This window comes from Hevea brasiliensis, chromosome 3, assembly GCF_030052815.1.
Source record: "Hevea brasiliensis isolate MT/VB/25A 57/8 chromosome 3, ASM3005281v1, whole genome shotgun sequence".
NCBI lineage: Eukaryota > Viridiplantae > Streptophyta > Magnoliopsida > Malpighiales > Euphorbiaceae > Hevea > Hevea brasiliensis.
Genome location: NC_079495.1, coordinates 483,234 through 502,251, shown reverse-complemented (window position 1 = coordinate 502,251; position 19,018 = coordinate 483,234). Strand labels below are relative to the sequence as shown.

The following is a 19,018-nucleotide window of genomic DNA, read 5'->3' as shown; positions in this document are numbered from 1 at the left end:
TTTGTGCATAATTTTCGTTGTCTTCATATTTTTTGAGTATCATCTTGATATCATCATCACTGCTGGTTGAAAAAGGATCCAAAGCCAATAATCATACCTCAGTTATCAGAAAGGAGAAGAGGAGCCCAATAATAATAATAACAATATAGTTAAGTACTGGCTATTGTGATCAAGGCCCTATGCTTAGAGTTGTATTTTTTGGAAGTAACTAGAAGGTAAGTGCCTTTAAGAATAATGCTTGTATTTACAAGACTCCTTAACTAGGCTGTATGATACCATTCTTTAGATTTGAGTGAGCTGTGGCTTAAGTTTCTTTTCCTTCTTGATAATACCATTTCATGAACAACTCCTTTTCTTTGTTTTCGAGATGGCTGAAGATGAAAGCTTTCCTAAGTTGTTTAGTGGAAATCATTCGACAGCAATGTGGAAAAAATATGGGAGTTTCACTTTGCATACTGCTGCATTCGTATTTAAGCTACTGCAAATTCAATTTAGCTTGAATAAATCACCAATGGTCTTTTACCTTCTTCAGGTGACGTATAATACATTGCTAAAAGCTCACCAGGTATGGTTCTCTAAAAGAAGTGCAACAATGCCTGGCTGTATACCAGGATACAAGAAAACCAGGGTATGCTAGCACATACAATGAAGTTTTTGTAGCATTTGTCATGTAAAATTGCTGCAATTCCTGTATTCCTCCTATCCATTAATAAAAAAACTGGTCATGATTCCTGATAAAACGAACATGCCATCATCATGCCCTTGTTTCTATTCTCGTTTGTGATTAAACCAAGCAAGGAGCATTCTCATTTATACTAATAAAATGAGACTGGTAGTTCATGGTCTAGATATTTGTTATGCTGATTAGTGGTTTAGGTGGAAGAGTTTCAGAAAACTATACTGTAAGCAATTTAACATGTTTTTAACAGAGTAATGTATTACGGGAAAACTATACCATGCTATAGCAGTGATCATCAAACTTAACTAACAGAATTTGACAATCTTTGCTCTTTTTCTCCGATTGCCTATGGATGCATATATTTTGACTGAATCTTTAAACATGTAAGGATAGGCAGAGGGTGGTATTTTTGGCACTATATTGCATATTAATTGATGTATGGAATCATTTCTGATTCCCCATTTCAGGACATGGAGTAAAAGATGACAGGTTGATAGTTTGAGAGTAGTGTTCTAGGCATTATCTTTAGGGTTGAACAAGAGACAGATTTTGAAAGCCTTTTTGATTCAGATCCAAATAGGCCAAAAATTTTTGGAAGGGATAGGAAGATGGTATCTCTTCCCTCATGTCCTATAGTTCTTCAACGCATTGTTGGCTATAGAGACGACCAGGTACTACTAGAAGGTGATAATCGTTTACAAATGCCAAATTTGTATATGACAGTATATGCACTCTTCTTTGCAGCAAAACACAATGCTATGATACAAGATCAAATGCACTTAACAAATTATGGAATAGAAAAGAGCACTTTCTCATATATGTTACCATGTCATGAATGTTCATTTTCTCCAGCACACCAATGCACAAGTATCAATAACAAAAAGATGATCACTTTAAAATTCACAAGTAATTTTGGTATTCAAGTGAAAAATAAAACCCTCAAAACTTCCATGTACAGGATCAATGAAGTAGTAAACATGGTGAAAAATTTTAGGAATTAGATATGCTGGTCAAAAATTTAAATATTGTTTATCATTCACTAAATGATGAAAAGTACATTAAACTTGGAGGAATCACTAAACGATTTCCTAGTCCTTGTAACAGTAGCAAACAAGAAATACATTACAGAATCACTAAACGATTTCCCAGTCCCTGTAACAGTTGCAAACGAGAAATACATTACAGAATGTGCACAAGCTCAAGCTTCCAATGCTCTTTCAAAGCCAATCCTGCTGCTGCAGCTTCAGTGGCAAATAAACTTCAGACAAGTACTGAAACCCAAAGGAACTCAAAGCCTGAATCTCAGCCTTCTGCTTTGTCTTCACCATCAAGCTCAACTCCTCAACCCATCCTGGATTCTTCTTCACAAAATCCTCCTCCAACAGATCCTTGCCGGTCTTAATATCCTGCTCAGTCATTGGCAACCTGCATTGCTCCGGTATCTTATATTTATCGAGATCACTCGGCCTAATCCCCAGCCACTTGATATCAGGAGTAGTCAAATTTGCACTATCATATGACATATTCTTGGAACCACATCCATACACTGACAAAATCTTCAACCCATAAGGATCACTATCCACCAATGCAAGAACCGGCAATTTCAGTTCCATCTTCATCTTCCTCAAGAACAATCTTGTTGCTACATCTGGTTGTCCCTTGGCTGTCACAATAATACAGGGAAAACGATTATAGAATCTATCCTCCGCCAGCCTAATATAAGCTGCATCCTTCTCCACCAGTAGTATGAACAATGCATCACTTTGCATATCTCCGACCCTATCAATATTGGGGGGAATCGCTTTCCCTCCCATACCCATTTTAGTACAATCAATCATATCCCCATTGTCGCTAAAAATCAACCTCCCAACCACCACCCCTTTCTCCGCTGCGATCACGTTGAGAGAAGATCTGGTGCAGCCCAGCATACACGAAACGTCATCAAGAACGGCATCGGATTGCGTCTGGTCTTGGAAGAGCTTGACGTCGGTGTAGAAGAGGTCTCGCTTTGTGACGTGGATGCTTCTAAGGCAAAGTTGGTGAATTAGAGAGAGAATTTTGGCGGTGATGGTGGATTTTCGTACGGAGGAGTTGTTGGCAAAGGGACGGAGGGTATTCTTGTCTTTCAAAACGATGCGGTCGAGCTCCGGGACATACAGCTGGTTCGTTGCGGCGCGTGAAGGGACGTTAAAGGAGAAGCCCCGGCCGGAGAGGATGGAGTGGGTAAGGGAGAGGATTAAGGATTCGATGGCGGATTGGACGGAGAGCAGAGAGAGGTCGGTAACCTCGCGGCACGCGGAGGAGAGGGAGAGGTCAGAGAGGGTTAAGGGCTTGGAGGAAGTGGAGGAGGAGGAGGAAGTGGACTTTAAGAGGGAGTGTAGGGATTCAAGGATTACTGAATCGGGCTTCAGGCGGTTCTTGAAAGGAAGTTGGAGTTGGTCGGAGGAGGAGGATTCCGGATCGGCTCGGCGGCGTTTCTTGGCCTTGGTGGTGTCGGCCATTTCTGGGAGTTGGGAAGAGGCGGGAAATGGGACAGTTCCTGATCCTTTATGCTAGGGCTTGTCAGACCCAAGCAATTGGGACTTCGTGCTCGGACATTCAAAACGACAGCATTTTATGCTCCACCTTGGATTGCTGATTTGGCCTTTGAATAAAGGCTCCATGTGATTACAAAAATGAAAAGTAAATAAATAAATATTAAAAAAATAAAAATATATGAAAATTTTAAATTTTAATTTTCTTTGACAGCAACCTTTAATTTTTTTTTTCTCACCTAGCAAAATTCTTCGATTTTTTTTTTTTTTACTTTTAACCTTTAAGATATACATTTATTAGCTATTTTAATTTATTTAACAATAAAAAAGAATGCAACCTTTCCTCTACAAAAACAAACAATACAACCAATGATATTTCACCACATTAGAAATTTTGATTCTGAACCTTATACCCATTAATAAACGTTGTTACTATATTATAAAGGGCGCAGCTAGACCCAACCATGATCTGGTTTGAAATTGAAATCGGACCAATCCAATTCAAAATTAAGATTAGACTAAATTTAGTCATTGCTTAATTGACCAAAATCCCGGACAAAATTCGAATTGGCTGGTCAAAATCCGGGCCAAACCAGATTTTTTTTCCTTATGGAAAATTTCAATAATTAAATTTGATCAAAATTGGACCAAACCAAAACCAACTGAAACCCTTCAATCTAGTTTTAATTCAATTGAACCTTGGATTTGATTGAACCTTGAACCAAATCCGACCCAATAGCCACTCCCACTCCTAAGTGTCCCTATTATAAATTTCACCCCTAATTGCAGCTATTATAAACTCAACCTTATAAAAAAACCAATGATGTGGCTAAATTATTTCACATTGATAAATAATCATGGACATTGACTTTATAGCTCAATTCTTAGACCTCGATGAGCAAGAAGCAACTAGGTATAACTGGATCATTGATCCTAAATCCTAAAGCCGCCACTCAAAGAATGTGCCATTTCCTTCACGAGCAACAAGCTTTCAATATGTCTTCAATATCTGGATCATCTCCTGCTTCTTTATCCTGATCAAAACAAAGAAACTTAAATTATAATACAACAATGGCAACAAAAAAAAAAAATCAATTATTTGCAATTATCTGGAATAAACTTTAAATTTGATTGGGTTTGTGAGAAGCGTAAACACATTTTTCATCTTCTGGAAGAAAAAACAGAGTAGATCAAACTCCTTGAGGGAAATTGCCATGGGTTTCAAATGTCTACCAAGTAGTCATTTCTAGTTTTACCATATGCAGGTACACAACCATCTGTAAATGATTTATTATTAATGAATGTGTGAGTTATGCTTTTAGTATGACATGATTACAACACATCAAGCTGTCCACAGTTCTTGTTTAAAAATCAGAATGGGTGAGAACAGAAGGGAACGGCACTAACCTTATGGATGTATGAGATATTTGTTTTACCAGGACCGGCAACTATAATTCCACCTTGCTGCCTGAGAAACAATCAAATTCATTTTTGTTAAAAACAACTTTACATACACAGAAGCTCTGCAAAAGTTCTTATTTAGAACACAACATGCATGATAACAATTTCCCACATGGCAACTGTAAAATCTCATGATCAAAACAAAACCCAATTTCACAAGATGACTTCTTATGAATCTCTCAATAAGGATTGTAATAATAAGACGATTCACATACCAGCCACCTCTGGACACAGTGTCCTTTTCAGATGAAAGTTTCCAGTCTTGTCGATAACCTTCCATGTACGACTGTATTATCTTAAGACCTGCCTACACGTTTCACAATTGACTGAAAGGAAAGCTCCATTGAAATTACAACATCCTAAAAATTGGCATACATCTCAACTACTATGTTGTGTCCAAGTCCATACAGAATTTGGAATAAGAAGTAATTTAGAATAGCAAGAGGAAAAGATTAAAATAAAAGAGGAAAAAAAGGGTAAGAGGCCAGTAAATTTTGGTGTTGACCAAATAGAATTTGGAAGGATTGTCCAATTCTAATTGCACTTGGTTTTTGTGAATGAAGCTTATAAAAGAAGATCTTCTCCTTTAGTTTAGGTGTGCCGCAAAGTGTTGTGAGGCTTGTGCTGTTTGTAATATGAGTGCCAAATTGAGAGGAACATTAGCCAAGCATGATGCCAAAAAATAAAAGAGTTGTGTGGAGAGTTGCAGCTAGTTAGTTATTGTAGTGTGAGTAGTTTTTGCATGGTGGGTAAACATTTTTGGCTGTATTTGGGTTAAGGATTTGTGAGTGTGAGATTCAAATAGTGGTATTATTTTCCTTGATAGTGAATTGTATGTGAAATAGACTTTTGCCAAACTAATTTAAATTTTGTGTTCTTCAATTTTGCTGGAGTTATTTTCATTACAATATTCTTAAGAATGAAAGAACACGACTACATGAATGCATACAAAATGTAACGTCTCTTACATACTTCAGGAGTAAATGTGGTCAAAACCCCGGAAACAAATTTTAGCGCCTCATATGATGAGTGGTTAGGATCTGCATAAACTTCTGGAGAAAAGGGAAAAAGTATAATATTTTGTCAATAAATTACAATAAGAAGAAAGCCAACCTCCTTATTTGCTAAAGGAAAAATCCCTTTTGCAATTTACATAGTTTATTATCAATCTAAATGTAAACTACTAGAAAGTGCTATAAGGCAATCCAATTTCTACAGTAAACAATCAACATACCTCCTTTGAATTTAGTTTGCTCAAAGAATGTTTTTGCCTGCATCAAGTTTCTGAAGATGGTTATCAAACACATCCGCCCAATCTATGGTATGCTATAAAATTTCGATGGAAAAACATTATGGAAGCAATCATAAGATACAGAATAATAAGTAAAGCAAGTGTGTAGTTCACTATCAATACCACACTAAATTGCTTTGGTTAACAATGCCCTTTAAAAAAAATTGAACAAAGTTTCATTAAATGCAACCAAACTCTATATCATCCTTACCCTAGGGATGGCATAAGAAACACAATAAGGAAACCCAACACAAGTATAAGCACACAATGATAACATACATGCACAGACTCAAACAATTATGCAAAAAAAGGTAATCAATCTGCCTTACCGAGACATACCTGATCAACGCTGCCAGGTCCAATCAAAACAAGTGCCACTCCAGATGCATCCATTATGTCCTATCAACATATCAGAGAAATGTCATGAAGGCGTGCGTATAATGACCCCTAAATCTCTCTAATTTTTCATGTTAGTGCAACTAGTTAAGGATAGACAATGAAACATATTCTCATCAACCTCAGGTTCGCCCAACAGTTTCCATAGATCAATGATTCCTAATCAAGCACATATAGAGTTATAGACCACAGCTTGGAAAGATCCAAACCCAAGATATGTAAATTTTGATTTTGGGTTCTAAAAAAAAAGTAAAAAATTTGCTCCTTTAACCTCCCAAAGAGAAGATAACAAACAATTCCTTGCATGTAATTACCTTCTTGGCAGCAAGATAATCAGCGCGTTTCCTACAAAGGACACATCTGAAAACCAAATGAAGAAATAAGATCGATTTGCCTGAAATAAGTGAGTACCCAATTCGATTTAAATTTTGATTATTATTACCCAAAATGACGTGCAAACGCAACAACAGCTTTCCTATCTTTCCATAAATCGGAAATTGGGATTCCATTTCCTTCCAAATTGAACACCTTCACTGTGTCCAATAAATTCGTAGTGTCCTCACTCACCAAACCCGAAGATTCAATTCCTATTCACATCTCAAACATTTAAATATAAAATCAAGTTCAGTTATCAGCGATGAGGTTAACAAAATAATTTCCTAATTCAAGTGATAGTAAGAAAACTTGCCGCTAGATCTCGAGACTGCAGAGCGGACGATGGTGTGGCTTTGACGCTTGGGAAGGAATTTAATTGCTCTGTGGCGGTGGCCCGTTGATGCAGCGAGAAATAGAGGCGCAGAAATACTCTTGGTGATGAAGCTGGGTTGGGGCATTTTCCGCGAGAAAGCAGTGGACTGACAAATCGCCATGGCTGGCTTGATTGGTTACAAGGAGGCAAAGCAGCATTTTGGCGGTTGGCTATGGCGAGGTGGGCTGTGCTTTGTGACCGTTGGTTTTTCTTGTGGAAGGCGGGAGTTACACGTGGCAGACGTGGATTGCAAGAGTGCCGTAATTTTGTGAATGGTTCCTAATTTTAAATGGAATTAAAAAAATCATACTGAAATTTAAAAAATTATTATTAAAAAAATTTGAAGCTGTCTCGGACTGAATTAATTTTAAGTTTATATTTTTTAAATATATTATATAATTTTAATAAGATTATATAAATAACTTAATTTATTTTTAATTATGAATGTATATAATTGAATATTATTTTTTTAAATTTTTTTAATAATTTTAATAATAAATATATTAAATTAATTTATAGTCCTTAATTACAAACCGTTTCTTTCATGGAATATGTACTTAGATGCATAATTTATATTTCTAATTTTTCAATGTGTTTATTATTTTTAATTATTTTTATTATTTATAATAATTTATCTTTTTACGATGAACTCAATTATTTTGAAAAAAAAAAACTTAAAATATTATCCATTACGATATTTAAGTCAATAAGACTAATAGGAGAGTTTGACAAACTAATAATAATGAAATTAAAAGCATTTTTTGAGATAATTCATGTTTGTTTACATAAAACCAATATCATGATCAGGTTGTTCTTCCTTTATCGTGTTAATGTGCATTACATTCTAATTGATGATTTTCGCCATTTGTATTCAAGTAGTCATGTCTTCTAGGATATGAGAAGGGATTTCATTCCACAAATTAAAAATATTAGGGAGCTGCAAGTACATTAATCATAGAAAGTGATGTTGTTTAAAGTTTTCGGATGAAAAACTAATCAGAGTGCTGTCTATAAATAATAAAAAAAAATAAAATTGGTGAGAGTTAAACTATTTCGACACTCAAATCATTAAATACCAACGAGAATAAAATACCAATCTAAAATAAAAAAGATAGAATTGCTTACCTTTGTAAAGTGTTGTTTCATATTTATAAGTTTGAGCATGATGCTTTTTTCACCCTATTGGGGATTTGTGAACTCTTATCTAATCATCTTTTTTCGTTTATTACGGGTACGTTACTAACAGCATGGCAATATTTTCAACGAGACTTTAGCCAATCCTGCTCTCATGCATCTGATCTTCAATCAATATTCTCTTATTGAAGCATCTTACATTTCATTCGAACATTTGACTTTTCCTTCGAACATATTATGTTAATGTCCGAACTCCTTATACTCTATATGAGCACTGAGCATATAATATTTTATTCGAATATTTTACTATTTACCTAAATATAATATGTCTTAACTGAATATCTTATACTTTACTTTGATTCGGACTAAATATTCCGATTGCCCGAACATAACATATCTTAATCAAACACTATATACTATACTTTAATTTGGTTTAAAGATCCAAATTGCCCTCTATTCAAATCAGATATTATCCATACCATATCAGAAAGATGGTAGAAAATAAAAATAGCGGAGGCTTGAAAAAAGTTGAGAATAATCCAGCAGCATTTCAAGAAAGCAAAGCAAAGCGAGTGATACAAGCCGTAAAATAGATTCCAAGATTCAAATATTTATTCGAGGCCGGGAAAGCTCATCACACATCCTTCCGGTTTGTGATTTGGATTGTTGCACTAATTTTGAATCTATTTTAATTAAATATATTAGTTAAAATATATTAAAAATTAATTTAAAATTTTAATATATTTTAATTCTAGTTTTATAAATAATTAAATAACCTTTTTCAATGATAATTAATATTTTAAACTTATTGGTATTATTATTAAAATTAAAAATTTCAGAGCATATTATAAAGTCCTTAATTTTAATTTTTTATTTTAATTTGATTGAAGTTAATTTACCATTTTAAAAATAACTTATATTAAATTAATTTAATTTTAATCTATTTTAAAAAGTGAGAAAAAAATTATAAAATATTAACTTAAATTTAAATTCGAAACGCACCGTTGTCTTCAAATCATGCTGGGAACGGTTACGTCATTTGGATTAGAAGTGTCTAATATAGTCATTTCACTAGTCTTAACACCGTCATAAACGCCCTTCAATTATAAGCCATTTTTCTTTTCGAAGAAATTATTGTAAGCCAATTTAGAAAGTATAAATGCGCTGGACGTTTAACGTCCGTGAAAACGACCAAAACCTCGTGCGTGTCCGGGATCAGATCAACGAAGATTTGTAGAGGTGCTATGCAAACCTCGTGCTCCCAGCTTTAGATTTTGTCCAGCTCTGCAAGTCGAAGGCCCCCTTACAGCCTTCGCCACGCGTAAATATCCGATCCTACGTGGCACTTCTCGAACGTTCCACACCTCCATTTCCTCCACGTCAACAACCTTGTCGCCCTCATCTAATCCCTCTTCCCTTCTGCTCTTCCTCCTAAAGAGTAGGTCGCCGATTTATCCTTTTTGATCTGGTCTACTCGTTTCTTGCACCAGTCAAGCTCAATTTTTTTTTACTGTTTCATAAATTATAAATTTAATTTTTAATTTTTTTCCAATGATCTTGGAATTAGCTTATTTTCCTTTTCTGCAATGTTAAATTCTCTAATGATTTGTTGCTTAATCGAGCTTGATAATGGTGGTTAATGAGGCTTTTGAGGCTTTTGAGATTAATCTTCACTCTCATCTGTGCAAGTTTTAGAGGTTTTTTTTTTTTATCAATTTTTAAATCTTGTGAGGAATTCATTTTAGTTGTTTATTTTACGCAAATTTTGATGCTTGAAGAAACGGGTATTGCATTAAGTTGATGATATGGTAGAAGCTTTGTTGATTATCTATTTGCTTGAGATTATAGTTTGTTGCAGTATTTTGTACAATTATAGTATATGGAGGCTAGTATATGGAGGCTAGTCAACTACAATCTACTCTGTCTCGGTTGATATTTATGGGTTGCTGTGATAAGATTAAGAATGAAATTTGGGGTCCTATTTTCTTTTTTGGTGTCAATTTCTCTGTTTAGGTTGATATACATCTTAAATAACCTGATATGATGCTCTGTTCTTTCAGGGTAAAATCAGAACACTTCTGGAGGATTGAACACAATTTGTCATATCTGAGGTGGTGGTGTTCGTTTGGTTATGAATCTGCTCTGTGTCACTGCCTGCCTGGTGATTTGCTCCTCTGTTTCAGGTTGAGCTGAACTGTCTGGAATTATAGAGGTTGTATTCTTTAAGAGGACGCTATGTGCCTTTTGTTTTGTGGATTGAATAGGCTTTTTCACTGTTCAGCTGTTGTACCTTCTTTATTATTATTATTATTATTATTGTTGTAATCAGGCTTTTTGAATCTGATTGACTGGGAATGTCTAGATGAGTATTGATGGTGATGGGGACAAAGATTTGAGGTAACTAAATCATCGGCTGCACAGTGAGAACAAGAGAGTTAAGGGTGGAGTTATGAGCGAGGAGCAAAATTTACCCGAACATCCTGGTTTGAAAGTCAATGGCATTGCTGAAAGCATAAAACATGGGCATGGAGGGGCTCCTCAGGCACCTGCAGCTGCATTGCAAATAGCACAGCAACAGCAGTCTCAAGGCGGAACAGTTTGTTGGGAGAGGTTTCTCCATCTGAGATCCCTCAAGGTTCTGCTGGTTGAAAATGATGATTCTACACGCCATGTTGTTACTGCCCTACTTCGCAACTGCAGTTATGAAGGTTTGTGTAGTGGTCTCTGTGACAATGAATGCTTTATGGTTTATTACAATAGTAAAATTGTCATGAAAACTGAATTAAGGGTACAGAGTTCTGATTTAACCTTTGTGCCTGCAGCAAGTGCTGCATATTTCAGACAATATTGGAAGGAATGTTAAATAACTGAAATTTTCAAAATTTTCAAATGCATGTTAAGAGACCTTTTTATGCAAATAAATGACAAGAATCTACAACCAATATAAGATACTTATTGGCATTCTGCCCTTCATGTGAGTTTAAGTTTGTGTTGAGGAACTTTATTAGTCTGATTTATATGAAGGGCTCCAGTACTGCATGGATAGCAATATCCTGCAGAAGAATTTTGGAAAGGAAGCTATGTCAGTAACCTTTTCCTAATGTTCCAAGTTTATGTAATCTTGTGAAGGAACTTTGTTAGTTTGATAAGTGGCTAGATTCTAGAACACAGCTAAGGTGCTTTTAGGAAAGCTTTATTTAATGAAAAGCTTCCTTCTAACAAAGTGCATCTTGATGTGCAAATTAAAACTTTTTGCTCCAGATTAGCATACGCATCAACCTTTCAATTTGCAAGTCATGGATAGCGTTTGAAAATCACAAGGATACTGGACTATGAGGCCTGCATCAACATTGGGCCTAACCTAAGAATTTGTTAGCAAAATTTTACTGCATCACTTCTGCAACAGTACTTGTAGCAATTATTGAGTTTTGCATTGGTGGATATGCAAGGTCTTCATGTGGAAATAATTACCATTTTTGCAAATTTTTTATCATGTTATTTTGTCTAAGTGTAGGAACTGCTCTCATCTGAGATCAAGGGTCACTCTAGCTTGAATCTTTAGTTTATTAGTTGTAGAGAGATGTGATGAGAGAAAGGAATCAGGAAGAAAAATGGGGGAAATGAGAGGAAGCGAAAGGAAGAAGCCAAAACAATCAAGAATAAGTTTCTTATTATCAAAGTTATCCTATGCAGCTATTTTTTCCTCAATATATCTATACTAACCCTAGATTCTTGGAGGCTTCAACTCATGGAGCTATAGTCAGTAATAGTCATTTGCTAACTACATATAAAAAAGTACTGATCAACTTGCTGATAAACACAACTAAAGATTTACTGGGCATATGACTAAGACTTTCATCAATACCAATTTATTCCAGACACCATCTACCAAGAATGTTAACGTCTGCCTACTAAATGTATGTATAATGTCTTCTGGGTTTTTAATTTGTCTTTCCATACGATAGTGCTACTGTTGTTGCTGTTCTTATTATTTTTGTTATCTTGTCAGTTATTGAAGCAGCAAATGGATTGCAAGCATGGAAGATACTAGAAGATTTGACAAATCACGTTGACCTGGTCTTAACTGAGGTAGTTATGCCTCAGTTGTCTGGCATTGGTCTTTTATGCAAGATTATAAGCCACAAAACTCGCAAGAATGTTCCTGTTATCAGTAAGTTTAATTATTCATTCATTTTATTTGTTTTGGCACTAAAGCATGATTGTTTACTGTTTATTTTGAAGTCTTCTTGAACAGATACTTTTAACCATATTTGCTGATGAGATCTATGTGCAGTGATGTCGTCTCATGACTCCATGGGCTTAGTCTTTAAGTGTTTGTCAAAAGGTGCTGTTGATTTTTTAGTGAAGCCTATACGAAAGAATGAACTTAAGAACCTTTGGCAGCATGTATGGAGAAGATGCCATAGTGTGAGTAGTTGGATCTTCCACCTCAAATTTTAAATCCATACCTCAAACACTATTTAGTTCGTCATGTAGTGACAACTGCCTTTTCTCCTTCTCTTGTTTTCTGAAGGCATATGAAAATGAATACACCTGCTTGCATCACTGCTTAGATTACCCTTTAGATATAGATTGATTTATCTTCAATATTGATTTGGAACTACATTTCTTTGATGATACTGACTATGGTTTTCGGTTTCATGCTTGTGCATATTTCTTTCTATGCTTAATGATCAGTTTCTCATCTTTCCCTTAGTCTAGCGGTAGCGGGAGTGAAAGTGGCACACAGACTCAAAAATCTGTAAAATCAAAAGTTATTGAAAAGTCTGACAACAACACTGGAAGCAATGATGAAGATGATAATGGAAGCATTGGTTTAAATGTTAGGGATGGAAGTGACAGTGGAAGTGGCACCCAGGTAAAATCAGTCTTTTATTAGCAAGATCATCCTTATAATCATTATTTACTTTCAGCATTGCATGTGGCCAGAATTTCCTGGAAATTCGATACTGGCTTATATTTAACATGATTATATTTGGAACTATCAATATGCCATATTTTTCGAATACACAAATTTGTTTTAGTTCTGGTTGACTTTAACTGGTTCTTTGTTGCTACTATCCTGAGCTTTTACATAAGCAGGCTGGATAACCTTCAATCTGTAAATTGTTATTTTGATGTTGTTCAGTTAATGGAATAGACAAAATGCTTTTAAAATATTCAAGAAAGAAATTCATTCTATATGTATCCATTTTTATTCTTGCTTTTGGTTGGAGGGGACAGGTAATAATTTTCGTTCACTCTCATCTCATTTGAGGAACTGATCAAAGGTGAGAGGAGTTGCTCAAATAGTGCCCAAAGGCGGATTTAGGTGTAAGTGAGTGGGGTCCCACTCAAGTTTTTATTCAAAAAAAAAAAATTCTCTTTATATACTGTATATTAAATTACCTATATGACCCCATAAATTTTTTGACCCACTCAAACCTTTAAAATATTATTATATTTAACAAATTTAGATTTATTGGATTCTTCACCTTAAAAATTAATTTTTAATATGACTAATAAAACCTAAAAAAAAAAAAAACCTATCGACTAAACTCTAAAAGATGCGTCTTTTTCTTTTTCTCTTTAACTTTTCCTTTTTAAGCTTTCATCTCTTTTCCTTCTCATATCAAAAAAATCGCATTTTTTTCCATCTCCCATATCTTTTTTTTGCCTCTCATTCTATACCAATTAGCTTTTTCTTTTTCCTTTTTATTTTTTGTGTCAGCAAAACTACTAGTGGACAAACTTGAATTCATAAGGTAAATTAAGGGAATTGGTGACCTCACTCAAAAGCTAATCCTAATGAAGAAAAATCTAGTCCATCCTTTGGTTTACTTGTGAAATAGGCATTGATATTACTTATTGCGACTGCAATTATTGAAAGGCATTTTCTGCAATGAAGTTTGCGAAGATATGATTGTAGAATTGAATGAGGGATCAATTATATATTATTTTTTGATTACATATTTTGAGAAAGATGTCTTTGATATTATTGGTAATGAATTAATCATGCAAAGCTTTCAAAAAATGAAAACTTATCCTGGAGAATTATAAATTTAAGATTATAGCAAATTTTTTTTTTCTACTCTGTTATTATTGTTTATTTAAATATTTTTTTCTCTCCTCTTAATGAATAGTTTATTATTTTGTACGATGTTTTTTTTTTTCTTTGAATTATGCAAAACAAAATTCTTTTACCCAATTGACTCAATTTCCTGGCTGCACCTTTGATATTAGTACCACACCCCCTCCCTCCCCCTTCTCTCTCCTTTCTTCTCCTCTTGAAAATCATATAATTCATATGCCCATAGACTCACTATCATTTTTTAATGTGAATAGTGGTATTGATAAGCTTTATCAATGGTGGCTCAATATATTATGGTGATAATATTGTATATTTAGGTTGACTTTTGCTTATACTAATTTGTTTTCGTCAAAATCAAGTAATAAATATGGAAATTTTCTTTTGATGGCTGTTGGTCCTTTTTCTGTTCTAAGAGAGATCAAAGTCCAAGTGTCCAACACAACTGATGGAACTTCTGTTTCATAAAATGTAAAGACATTAAGGTCACACTAAGTTGGAAAAATTTAAGTGATCATTTTCATGATATAATATGATGGATAATGACATAATGTACATGCCCCCATGATGCGTCCCACATCGGTTCTACAGGAAGGTCTTGGGTTTTATATATATAGATTTGCAAACCTTCTCTTGTGAGCTAGCTTTTGAGGTGGAGTTAGGCCAGTTTAAATCATTTGGGTATGAAAGCCTCACACGAGTCGGTGGGCCGTATACAAAGGTTCCCTGTATTTCTTGGGAAGAGGTCAGGGTGAACAAGTCATGATTCCGATTGCTTCACGAGGACTTTAACCTAAAGGGGTCGGGAATAATGCGTTTCACATTGGTTCTGCAAGGAGTTCTTGGATGTTATATATATGGGTTGCAAATCTCCCTTTGTGAGCTAGTTTTTCAAGTGGAGTTAGGCGGGTTCATATCACCCCACATATCATGAATGCTATCCTACTTTGATTGGACAATAAGTTATTTATAGGATTTCTATATCTTCCTTCAGATTAGACAAATTCTCTTATCATGTACAAATATGCATGCAAAAGTGCACGAGGTTACAAGTTAATACTGGGAAGACTCTTGTGATATGAAATAATGCCAATGTCAAACTTGCTTCAAAGTTTCTAGAACTTGTTAAAAATTCCTAGAAGTTGGACTCTTGTACAAGTACTAAAAGGTTATGATGGTGAGTACTTTGCAGAGCTCATGGACAAAACAAGCTGTAGAGATTGACAGTCCCCAGTCAGTCTCTCCTTGGGATCAAGTTGCTGAATGTCCTGACAGCACTTGTGCTCAAGTTGTCCACTCAAACGCTGAAATATCGGGTGACAATCAGGCTCCTGTAATCACTATAAAGAAGTGCGAAGATCAGGAGGAACAACTTGGTATGTAATATTATCTTATGTGCTAAGGATTTGTAGGAGCTATGCGTTAGATTTTTTTTTGTTGTTCAGGTTATTGTCATTTCTTTTTTAATGTCTTTGTTTTTCTTTTCCTCATGTAAAAAATATAGTGGGCCATTTTTAATATATTTCAGAGAATACAACTGGTAAAGACCAGAGAAAGTTGTGCCAGCAAATCTACATTTACAGCTTGAATACCAAGTTGAGAATCCAATTAAACTTGTTGGTATGAAACAGAAGAATATGCTCGAGAGGGGATCTGGTAAACTCAAGGTGCAAATTGATAAAGGACAGCTACATCTCAACAGTGAGAGTCCATCAAGCAAATTGAAGTATGAAACTGTAAGTCTGACAGGTTTCACCAGGAACACTATTGATCCCCATATGGATAGCACAGAGTATGAGCCTTCAAATAGGCATTCCAAGATCTCAGATACAAAAAATAAGGCCTCTAATGATGCTAAAGACACACCACCCCTTGAACTTAGTTTAAAAAGACTTAGAGGGGTTAAGGATGTTGGAACAGCAGTTCTGGAAGACCGCAATGTCGTAAGACGTTCAGACTCTTCAGCTTTTTCTAGGTATGAAGGAGCATAAAGACCTAACTTTTATTTTCTATTGTGAAACTAGAGATCCTAAACAATATATAATTAATCTCTACACTCTGAATAGTTTGTCCATATTCTTTTTTCATTTTGCAGGTATAATACAGCCTCAAATTCAATTAAGGCTCCTGGTGCGAACATTAAAAGTGATTCCCCACATGATTCTAGTTTAGATGTTACCAAAAAAGGATCAGTTTGTGATATGCAATCTCGTTCAAATGGTGATCGTCCTAATCAGTGCTTAAATGTTGGTAGCAATAACATTGATATGGGTTCCACTACAAACCACACTTTTACTAAGTCAGTGGCCTTGAAAAATAAGTCAGCGGTATCATCCACGATGAAATATTTGCACCCGCCTTCTAGTTTCCAGCCTATGAAAGGTGACCCACCATGTGCCTCTCGGCAGATTTCATCAGAGAAAGCTGATGAGATAGCTGGTACAGCAATGCTGACTCAACCAGGAGGCACCATTCAGGAACTTCAAATTCAGCACCTTACTAGCCATTATGATCATCATCATCATCTTCTCCACAACATGCAATCACAACAGCAACGGCTGCCATCTGACCATGATGATTTGTCATTGAAGAAAATGGCTGCAGCTGTTCCACATTGTGGGTCTTCCAATTTGTTGGGTGGGCCTGTCGAAGGTAATGGTGGCAATTACAGCATCAATGGAAGTGCTTCAGGTAGTAACCATGGCAGTAACCATGGGAGCAATAGACAAAATGGGAGTAGCACTGCAGTTAATGCTGGAGGGACTAATGTAGAAAATGATAATGGGATCGCTGGGAAAACTGAAAGTGGTAATGGTAGTGGGAGTGGAAGTGGAAGTGGGAATGGAAACCAAGTAGATCAGAACAAGTTTTCTCAGAGAGAAGCTGCCTTGACCAAATTTCGACGGAAAAGAAAGGACAGATGCTTCCGGAAAAAGGTAACTGGCATTACAACTGGAATTTCATTCTAATAGAGGGTTTGAGTTCCATGCTAAGTGATAATTACTTTTTGTTTCTTTTTCTTCCCCTTGCGGTTTTTACTCTCAGGTCCCTGTTTTTATGGAATGGTCTTCTTTCGTTCTTTGTTTTCTGTGCTTTTTCTTCAATACAACGTCATCAAGTAAATAAGAAAATCTGGAGAATAATGGTTTTACCGATTTCTTTTCTTTTGCATTTTGCTGTATATGGTGACCTGCTAACTTCAACTCTCATTGCCTTTGCTGTGCATTTCATTTGCTTATGTACTATTTATGTGTTAACAAATGCTAAGATATTGTTATAAATTTTTTAGGATTTTTTCATCCACTATTTAATAGTTCAATGGAATATTTTTCTGCATTGGGAGGAATTCCTTTTTGTTTGGCATGCAGTGCTTGAACATCTAGTTTTCCTTTTTTTTTTTTTTTTTTTTTCTTATTGATGATTTTTTGGTTTAGGTTCAGTACCAAAGCCAGAGGACATGACATTAGCTGAGCAGCGACCGCGAGTGCGGGGACAGTTTGTGTGGCAGACAGCAAATGAGAGCACAAGCAGATCAACAGAGAGCTAATTAACCTAATGATCTAATAGGTAAAATCACACAATGGTATCTGGGGCATAGTTGGTTTGATATCATTAGACATAGAACGTGAACTGTATTTATTGGTGTAACCTTTGATTGCTTAGAACCATATATGCTACTTCTACATATAGGAAGTTGTTCCCACTTGAAGGGGCTCTCCTCGTGAAATATGTTGGTATTTTTATCTTGTGTGTTTGCTGTCTGAAGCTCGATTAAACAGGTGAAGTTGCCGAGATTAGATAATCAAATGATTATCCCATTTAAATGGGACTAATCTATCATAGAGAACACGGGTGTACTAGAAAAGTTGAGGAATGATAAGCGACGCCGACTTCCTTTGGAGAAAAAGCATATATTCCTTTAAGCTTGTCTACTGTACTCCACAATCAGCTTTACAGGTCACACCCTTAATAATTTTCATATAATAATTCTATTCAAGTGCACTTACTTTTTATTTATAAAGAAATAAATATAATTTAGTAAGGTTTTTTTTTTTTTTGAGTTTAAATAAAAATTATTATTAAAAAAATTTAATTCTTTCACTTATGAATTATTTTTTTTTTAAATGACTTAATTTTTTTGTTAGGCTTAATAATAAAAAATTAGGAAAATCTTTTCGTTTCCAAGTCGCAATTTTATTTAATTTTTTTAATCAAATTTTCTACTTCATTTTCCTGACTGACTCACAACTATTTGTGATGATGCAACTTCATCACTCTCTTTTCTTTGAAGCTTGATAAAAATCTATAATAAGGTAATATTCAGTTGAATGCATATTATTATTCATACCATAATAAAAATTATATTCGTCGCCATTTCGAAGCTATAATAAGAGAATAACGGTGACAAAAAATTATATCAAGGAATTTTAATTTATTAATATCAGAGTTATACTTTAAATTATAAGATTTTTTTTTTATTTTGAATTGTAATTATTGTCAAATAAAATGAACTCATAATATAGAAAATTCTATTTGTCCCCATGCAAAACCATGGCAAGAGAATTTCAGTTGGGAAAGAAACTCTTGCCATTACTATTCTCTTCTGCTGCTGTTGTTATTATTTAATCCCAAAGAGAAGCATATGCATAGTCCTTGTAATGGTGTTGGTCAAGCTTTATTAAATATT

General features: G+C 34.9%; 1 protein-coding gene and 1 pseudogene across 2 annotated transcripts; one reads left to right on the top strand and one right to left on the bottom strand.

Moving 5' to 3' along the window:
- Window positions 1–1,896: 1,896 nt before the first annotated feature.
- On the bottom strand, window positions 1,897–7,293 carry LOC110655012 (DNA topoisomerase 6 subunit A). Of its 2 annotated transcripts, none has more exons than XM_058143543.1 (9): window positions 7,050–7,293; window positions 6,804–6,948; window positions 6,676–6,721; window positions 6,305–6,364; window positions 5,909–5,945; window positions 5,647–5,726; window positions 4,886–4,981; window positions 4,612–4,677; window positions 1,897–3,096 (listed from the first exon to the last, which is right to left on the bottom strand). In XM_058143543.1, the coding sequence occupies exons 1-9, from the start codon at window positions 7,228–7,230 to the stop codon at window positions 1,897–1,899; spliced, it is 1,911 nt and encodes a 636-aa protein (XP_057999526.1). In that variant the 5' UTR covers window positions 7,231–7,293. The 2 variants fall into 2 exon arrangements, with proteins under 2 accessions (XP_057999526.1, XP_021666864.2); XM_021811172.2 differs by lacking the exon at window positions 1,897–3,096 and adding an exon at window positions 4,038–4,247 and having other exon boundaries at window positions 4,621–4,681; window positions 4,890–4,981; window positions 7,050–7,290.
- A 3,312-nt stretch (window positions 7,294–10,605) lies between these two features.
- Window positions 10,606–18,074, top strand: LOC131178573 (two-component response regulator-like APRR7; annotated as a pseudogene).
- The last annotated feature ends 944 nt before the right edge of the window (window positions 18,075–19,018 follow it).